Genomic DNA, 8,738 nt, shown 5'->3' with positions numbered 1-8,738 from the left:
TTTAAAAGGTCCCCCCCCCCCGCCCCCCGTGGCCTTTTCCCTGTGACCAGTGGTGTTTGAGTGTGAAGGACGTCTAGGGGGAGGGGCTTGTACGAAAACTGAGAAGAGGTCCCCGGTTGGAACGAGGTATTGTCTCTGGCCCTGTGGACCTAACAGGCTGTACTGACTTCTAGACCTCGATGGGAGTGTCAGGAGGGAAATGGTAGGTTTTAAGTTCTTTTTCTGAAAATAGTTCGCCTGCTTTTTCGATCGATGATTTGAAACATAAACCTCGTCTTAGCCAAAACCCAAGGTAGAGTCAGAAGTATGAGTAAAACTGAAAAACGTCGCTTTGGTCGTGGGATGAAGTTGCTGTGCCGGCGTCTCCCGTCCGCGCCGGCGCCTTCCGTACGACTCCCATGCACGGATCTGTCAGCGGGCGTTAGTCTCACGCCCTAGCGGCTCTCATCGGCCGGGTTCTGGGCAAACTTTGCCTGCGTCAGACGCCCGTGCCTGCCTTGCAGTCATGTTTCGTGCGGGAAGCGGGGCCGTTTTGTCACACTGTTTCTCTTCCTCCCCCAGTCTGGTAGCGGCGCCCATGAAGGGCCTGCAGGGTCGTTAGTGCACGCTCCGGACCCGGCCCAGCACATCCGTGCAAGATAATGGCCCAGCAAGCGAACATCGGGGAGCTCCTCTCCATGCTGGACTCCCCTGTGCTGAGTGTGCGGGATGACGTAACAGCCGTATTTAAAGAGAACCTCAGTTCTGGTAAGCGGCGCGCGTCCACGTTAGCCCCTCTGCTCATCCAGAGAGATTGGCTTCGGGGTGACTGCACTCTGCTGATTGGGGTTTTCACCTTCTATGGAGGGTCTTTAAAACCACCGAGGAAGAGCGTATATTGGTGGATTCACTCTCTATGTGCTTTTCTTAAAAATTTTTTTAATGTTTATTTTGGAAAGAGAGACAGAGTGCGAGTGGGGGGAGGGGCAGAGAGAGAGGGAGACACAGAATCCGAAGCGGCCTCCAGGCTCCGAGCTGTCAGCACAGAGCCCGATGCGGGGCTCGAAGCCATCAGCTGCGAGATCATGACCCGAGCTGAAGTCAGATGCTTAACCTTTTGAGCCACCCAGGCGCCCCACTCTCTATGTACTTTAAGCTCTTACTTATGGAAATATTCATATATACATACAAACCTATTAAGAATCACGTAATGGCCCCACGAGCCAGCTTCAGAGTTGGCCATTCTCGTTTCATCTTCGCTCCCTTATTCCCCCTCCCTGAGCATTGTCAAGCAGATGCCAGATAGAACAAATCACAGGTGTGATTTCTAGTATAAAAATGTGTAACCTGGGATGCCTGGGTGGCTCACGTGGTTCAGCATCCGACTCTTAGTTTTGTCCCAGGCCATGATCTCGCGGTTTTGTGGGTTTGAGCCCCAAGTTGGGCTCTGCACTGGCAGCACAAAGCCTGCTTGGGTTTCTGTCTCCCCCTCTCTCTGCTCCTCTCCTGCTTGCACTGTCTCTGTCTCTCTCAAAATAAATAAACTTAAAAAAATAATACATACCCTGTCTTTAATCAGAGAAATATGAATTTAAATAAGTACCTTTCTTTGCTTACCAGAGTGACAGAAAGCAAATACTGATTACAGAAATGGGCACTGTTGGCAGGAGAATTAATTAGTGTTCAGCGTTTTAGGGGTGTCTGTCACCAATTAAGAACCATGTACCACGTTTTCTACTTAACAGTCTGTATTTCGGGGGCACCTGGGGAGCTCAGTCGGTTAAGCGCTGGACTTCGGCCCAGGCCATGATCTCGTAGCTCATAAGTTCGAGCCCCACATCGAGCTCTGCGCTGATAGCTCAGAGCCTGGAGCCTGCTTCAGATTCTGTGTCTCCCTCTCTCTCTTTGCCCCTCCCCTGCTCATGCTCTGTCTCTCTCAGAAATAAATAAACATTAAAAAACCCTGAAAACAAACAAGAGTCCATATTTCATTATAGCCTTGGAAAAATTGGAAAACCAAGTATCCTTCAGTAGATGCCTGGTTAAATGTGTCACGTTGGGCCGTGCCGTGGAGCACCGGGAGGTCAGTGAGGAGAATGAAGTAGGTCAGCAGCGCTCCCTTGGGAGGGTATCCACAACATGTTAAGTGAGAAAAACACACACGAACACGGACTGGTGACTCTGGACGTGGGGGTGTGCGCACGCGTGTGCGTGTGTGATTATCCTAGTGGGAGAAGGTTTGAAAGGACGTGTACCAAACTCTGAAGAGTGGGTGGGGGGCTGGTGGCGAGGAGGACTTTCATTTTATGTCCTTGACGTAATCTGCGTTGTTAACAATGGACGTGGATTGATTACAATTTTATTGTATCTTATTATTTTTTAAATGTTTACTGTTTATTTTGAGAGAGAGAAAAATCAACAAGTGGGGGAGGGGAGAGAGATAGAGAGAGAGATGGAGAGAGAATCCCCAGCAGCTTCCTTGCTGTCAGTGAAGAGCCTGACATGGCTCAATCTCATGAACTGTGAGGTCAGAACCGGAGCCGAAATCAAGAGTCTTATGCTTAACCGACTGAGCCACCCAGGTGCCCCTACAACTTTATAATTATAAAAAGCAGTGAAAAAAAGAAGATAGCATTTCAGTGCTTTTATGGATATTTAGGCAGGCACATTTGCTATTATCCTAGTAAACCCAAATTGATTTCAGGGGGCGGGAAGAATGAGAACGCTTAGCATAACTGTGGGTAGCATATATGAAGAAACATTTTCTGGAATTTGTGCCAGGCAGCCATTTGATGTAAGTGTAGAACGTTAGAGGAAGGAACGATTACCGCCTGTGCTTTCCTTTGGCAGACCGTGGTCCCATGCTCGTGAACACCTTGGTGGATTATTACCTGGAGACTGATTCTCAGCCGGTATTGCACATCCTGACTACCTTGCAGGAGCCACACGATAAGGTACCTGCTGGGATGTCACGGGACGCCCCGGTCCCCTTCTCTGCCAGCACGCCAGCTTCTGTGCACGTGCGCCATGCAGTCTGGGAGCGGGCTGCTTCGACTTCTCCATGCCACAGATGAGGCTCTTCCCTCGTTGTAACTGCGTAGGAAAATGATCGGCAGATCCCGTTTCCCTGAGAAGTTTACAAAAGAAAGCATATTTTTCATAGGTTTTCTAAGAACTTGCTATTCCAAGAAATCCTGTAATCCCGCTGCTGTACTTGTGCAGTGATGCTTTGACCTGTAAGGCACACGCCTTTAAGTAATCCCGTAAATAGGATTTTAGGCTTTATCAACATGGGAAAGTCTGTAGGTACAGATGGCTCAGGGGGCTCATTGACGAGTCCTGTGGCCGAGCACCAGGTGCGTGGAGGGCTCCTTCGTGTCTTATGTCCGTTGGTGGTGAACGGCCCACAGAGGGTCATAATTGCGTACTTTGGGAGGCGTTGAGTTCCTGAGTGCTGGCGGCTTCCCTGGACTTGAGAGGCCTTGCCGCTGTGTGCCTCTTCCAGTGATCTTGTTTTGTCTAGTTGTTTTTCTGAGCTGAATTTTAACTTCTAGACTACCTGACTGATATTTGGGGCCAAACCATGTAGATGGGGCCCCAGCAGCAATAAGTGGCCACAGCAGGATCTCTCCCAGTGTCAGCAACCTATCGGACCTACCGCAGGCCTGGGCCCAGGGGCTACTGGGAGAAGTGGCTTATTTTGTACTTAACGAGAGGGTCCGTGAAGGAGTCTGCTCCACCTTTCACTGGACTTGCCAGCTGGCTGCCTTCTCTCAGGCCACACGCAACCGGATTTTGTTCGCCAGTGTGGTTTTTAAAAATCATTTGTTGGAGCAAAGTCTTGAGGGACTGGAGTAAATCATCACTACCTTTGTGTGAGTGACCTCCGTACAGTCACGTGAGGATTCCCTCCCGCCTCCTTCTGGCCTTACTGAGATGTGTGTCCCCTGTTCTTTTACATTTTTAGCACCTCTTGGACAAAATGAATGACTGCGTGGGCAGAGCCGCCTCCCGGCTGCCCGCCCTGTCGTTGCTGGGCCACGTCATCAGGCTGCAGCCGCCCTGGAAGCACAAGCTGTCTCAAGCGCCTCTTTTGCCTTCTTTACTCAAATGTCTCAAGGTACAGTGTGTGTGGGTTGGGACGAAACGCTTTATGAATGTGCTGCTGCAAGTCTGAGTTACTTTAAAGCAGGCAAGCTAGATTTTGATGTTTAGAAACTTTAAGTGTTTGGCTTTCCTGGAATGTCACGTAGTCCAGGGTTGGTGCTTAGTGAGTCCTCGTGGGTCCCGGTGACGGTCGCATATCTTCTGTCCAAACAAATGGGGCAACGCTTCAGTCAGATCGGTTCAAGACAGCATTATCCCAACCCTCTTTGATTCCATTGTTGTCCAACCTTCCCTCAGTTAAAATATCTGGGTTCTCTTTGGGGGAACCCTTATTTCTAAATTCTCCTTTTGCTAGTAGAAAAATGGCCAACAGCTCTTTTTTTTTTTTTTTTAACTTTTATTATTAAAAGAATTTTTTTAGTGTTTATTTTTGAGAGAGGGACAGAGTGCAAGCAGGAGAGGGTCAGAAAGAGAGGGAGTCACAGAATCTGAAGCAGGCTCCAGGCTCTGAGCTGTCAGCACAGAGCCCGATGAGGGGCTCGAACTCATGAACCATAAGATCATGACCTGAGCTGAAGTCAGATGCTTAACCGACTGAGCCAGTTAAAAGGCGCCCCTTTTTAACCATTTGGGAACCTAATTTAGTTGCAGCTGTAATTAAGGTTTTGTTGAGAGAAGGCCTACTGAATTACATTCTTCTTTTTGCACTAAATTCAGTGCATTGTCTATACAGTGAGTCAAAACCTAAATAGAACTTCAGGGCTTTAGTATTGACAGTGGCTTGCTGAAATACTCAAGGCTTTTTGTTTTATTTGTTTTAATTTCTGGACTTATTTTCTATCAACAAAATTTTCATGTCACAGAGACATGAAAATACCCAGTAGTATTTGTTCTGGGATGGCAGTACCTTTGGGTCACCTGATTTGGCACCGTGCAAATCGATTTTTGTCTCTGCCAACAAGGATAAGTTGCATTATCCCTAACAGTGGGTCCCAAGGAGTCACCCTGGTAGGGTATTATAAAAACAGGCATTGAACATTAAGAAAAAAAAAATAGAAACAGTGTTAACTTATTTTTTTTTGTGAATGAGTTGGTGAGAATATAACTCCATTTTGAGGCACACAGTTTAGTTCAGATTGTAAAATACTTAACTTTTCCAAATGGGTGAACTTTAAAATTACTCCTAGACTGTTAACCCAAGCTCTGTTAGACTATTATCGTAAACAAAATTAGGGTTCGTCCTTTTTACCGGAGCTGGTTATGTATTCTCGATTCAACTACCAGTATTTTACATTCTTTATGTTAGATAGATACCCGCCATGACAGAAGTCTTAGCGCTTGATGTAAAAACTAAATCTATTTAAGACTTTATTTCTAGACTCCTAGATTTCCTTTTTTGACAGAAATAATGAACATGTTAGCCTGCATGGCAGTCTTTTGATTAATATCTTGTTTCTTAAATCTGAATTCTAGTTACATGGCAAACATTCATGATTTATTATGGGTCTGGTGAGCCACTGTAGCTATTCTGGGTTGATTCATTTTCTATTGGGTACTAAGTGTCTTCAATTAGCCTGAAATTGTTTGACATGCTATTTAAACTACAGACGTGGTCAGCGGTCAGCATGTCTTCTTTTATTTGCTGATCTGTAAATGCTATGAAGATAAGCCATTAAGTAGACTTGTTAGCAGTATTCTCATTTCTTCTTAAATTATATATTTCTACTGTAATCCTTTAAAAAATAGTGAAACACTTGGGGCGCCTGGGTGGTTCAGTTGGTTTAGTGCCAACTCCAGCTCAGGTCATGATCTCATGGTTCATGGTTCAAGCTCTGAGTCAGTCTCTGTGCTGACAGCCCAGAGCCTGGAGCCTGCTTTGGGATTCCGTGTCTCTCTGCCCCTCCCGTGCTCACAGTCTGTTTCTCAAAAGTGAATAAATGATAAAAAGAATTTTAAAAAGTAGTGAAGTACTTGACAAGTGTGGTGTTCTTATTTGTTTGTTTGTTTAATGTTTTTTATTTATTTCTGAGAGAGAGACAGCATGAGCAGGGGAGGGTCAGAGAGAGAGGGCGACACAGAATCCAAAACTGGCTCCAGGCTCTGAGCTAGCTGTCAGCACAGAGCTCGATGCAGGGCTCGAACCCACGAACCGTGAGATCATGACCTGAGCCAAAGTCGGACGCTTAACTGACTGAGCCACCCAGGTGCCCCCTTGTATAGTGTTTTCGAAATTGATTAATGAAAGTAAATATTTTGGCTGAATGAACAAAAGCATTAGTGTTCTTTTGTTCTGTTAAAAAGCAGCCTGTCCTGCTTCTGTCCATGTCCTCAGGCTACAGGGCTTAGGCGTCCTCAGGTCAAGTTGAAGTTCCTCTCCCAGATGGGTTTATCTAGGGGCCTCAGACTCATCATGGTCAAGCGTGATTCAGTTATTGTTCCCTGCAAACCAGAGGGATAGGGAAGTGAGTCTGCGAGGAGACCCCTAATTTGTGATCCCGTTAGAATTTAGCGTTGATAGTGCTGATCCGAGCGCTGGGCCTGACGGGTGTTTCTTCCTGCTTGACCTTCCCTTCTGCAGATGGACACCGATGTCATCGTCCTCACAACAGGTGTCTTAGTGTTGATAACCATGCTACCAATGATTCCGCAGTCGGGGAAACAGCACCTTCATGATTTCTTTGATATCTTCGGTCGTCTTTCATCATGGTGCCTGAAGAAACCAGGTAAAGGTGTCCTTATGTACCTGTTGCTCCCTGCCAGGTGAGTGCTTTAGTTATCGATTTCACAGGTTAGGAGCTGTAAGGGAAGGACAGGTAGAATTTTCTAGCTGGAATGGGTGGTGGTCTCTAGCCAGCTGAGGAAGTACGTTGGGTGCTAGGCAGGAATAAGAATCATGACCTCATGACCATTGGGTGACACCTTCCTTATTGTGTTGGCTTGAAAGGATTAGTTGTCAGAGAAACTGGTAGGATGTAAAACTTCCTAACTGTCGGTAAACTTCCATCTGTCAAAACACCTTCTGTCCATTGTGGCGGTACAGGACTAGACTTGTAGAACNGAATCTAAAACAGGCTCCAGGCTCCGAGCTAGCTGTCAGCACGGAGCCCGACGCAGGGCTCGAACCCATCATGACCAGCCGAAGCCAGGTATTTAACCGACTGAGCCTCCCAGGCGCCCCTGCTGGTCTTCTGTGACAAAACACACACCTCTGGTCCTGAGAACCTGTCTCCTTTACGAGGAGAAGGAAGCAGGAAAATGCGGTGCGTTCCAGGCGGTGGTCCCGTTCTGAGCACGGGGGAATGTTTTCCCATATTGGCGGGTTGTCCTGCTCTATCAAAATGATTCCGAAGCTATAAGCACGTGATACTTGGGATCTTTTGGCGGGCCCCACGCCAGATACTCCTGTTGAAAAGAGGAAACGTGTAAGCCATGTGACACCAGATACTGTAGCTTCTTGTAGGGGATCAGGTGACACGCGCAGGACCCAGGTGGTGCTGGCTTATTCAGTAGGTTCTTCTTGGGAGGAAGGGAGTGGTCTCCCGCTGTTAGAGAGGAGCTTGTGGACCTGAGGTTTTCCACGGGGTCTGCGTGAGACCAGGCGCACTAGGTGTTGAGTGTCTCCCGCTCTCAGCTCCTTAGGCTTGTTCCTGGATAATAGGGTTTTCACTCTAGTTACAAATCTGCGTAGCCAAGACTACACTCTGATTCCAAAAGGATCTCTCACATTCGTTCCGCCAGTATTTGAGTCCCCGCTCTATACCAGGCGCTGGGGGCGAAGGGGTGAACGAGACGGTGCTGTTCTCAACAGGCGCTGCTGAACAGGGCAGTGGAGAAGTATCGTGACACAATTCAGGGAGGGGCTGCTGGCCAGCTCAGTCAGTGGGGTGTGTGCCTCTTGATCTCAGTTGTGAGTCTGAGCCCCCTGTGTGGCATAGAGTTCACTTAAAATTAAAAAAAACAAACCCACGACAAATTTTAGGGAGAGTGATTATCATGAGAAAGGTCAGTGTCGTCAGACTGTCGGGTGGAGACCCAGAGGCCCGGAGGGGTGGATCAGTAGGAGCCTCTGTGGGCCCCTCTCAGCAGGTCGGAGTTGATCCGAAGGCCATAGGGAGCCGTTGATGGATTTTAAATAGGGGTGCTGATGTGTTCAGATTTGCATTTTAGAAAAACATACTCGCTTGCTATCTTTGGAGCGAGGTGGCAGAAATCAACCATGGGTCATGCTGGCAGCCATGTGCTCGCGCCCGCTCTGCACTTTGCACACGTCACCTCATGTCCAGCTGAGTCCTATCTGTGATTTCCTGCTGTAGGCCACGTGACAGAAGTCTATCTTGTCCACCTCCACGCCAGTGTTTATGCTCTCTTCCATCGCCTCTATGGAATGTACCCCTGCAACTTCGTCTCCTTTCTGCGCTCTCACTACAGTATGAAAGAGAACTTGGACACTTTTGAAGAAGTGGTCAGGGTAAGTGAAGAGCGCCCATTTGATACAGCCCACGGCGGGGGCTTCCGCGTTCAGGGGTAGACAGAGTTTGAACGAAGCTCAGCGATCCCCCCGGCCCCAGCCCTGGGCAGCTGCTGGTGTGCTTTCTGCCTTTGTAGTCGTGCCTGTCCCGATGAACGTTTCATGGAAGCGGAAGCACTCCGGG

General features: G+C 47.9%; 1 protein-coding gene across 5 annotated transcripts in view; it reads left to right on the top strand.

The window, feature by feature from the left end:
* TSC1 (TSC complex subunit 1) overlaps nucleotides 1-8,738 on the top strand; it is a 46,723-nt gene that overhangs the window by 16,017 nt on the left and 21,968 nt on the right. For all 5 annotated transcript variants that reach the window (XM_077768428.1, XM_077768431.1, XM_077768430.1 and 2 more), the window contains 5 exons: nucleotides 562-747; nucleotides 2,830-2,933; nucleotides 3,947-4,099; nucleotides 6,665-6,809; nucleotides 8,400-8,554. In XM_077768428.1, coding sequence (XP_077624554.1) covers nucleotides 642-747; nucleotides 2,830-2,933; nucleotides 3,947-4,099; nucleotides 6,665-6,809; nucleotides 8,400-8,554 — 663 coding nt within the window. In that variant the 5' untranslated portion in view covers nucleotides 562-641. The remainder of the gene's footprint in view (nucleotides 1-561; nucleotides 748-2,829; nucleotides 2,934-3,946; nucleotides 4,100-6,664; nucleotides 6,810-8,399; nucleotides 8,555-8,738) is intronic.

This window comes from Crocuta crocuta, unplaced genomic scaffold (genome assembly GCF_008692635.1).
Source record: "Crocuta crocuta isolate KB4526 unplaced genomic scaffold, BGI_CrCroc_1.0 scaffold35, whole genome shotgun sequence".
In the NCBI taxonomy this organism is placed as follows: domain Eukaryota; kingdom Metazoa; phylum Chordata; class Mammalia; order Carnivora; family Hyaenidae; genus Crocuta; species Crocuta crocuta.
This window is presented reverse-complemented; position numbering and strand designations above follow the sequence as displayed.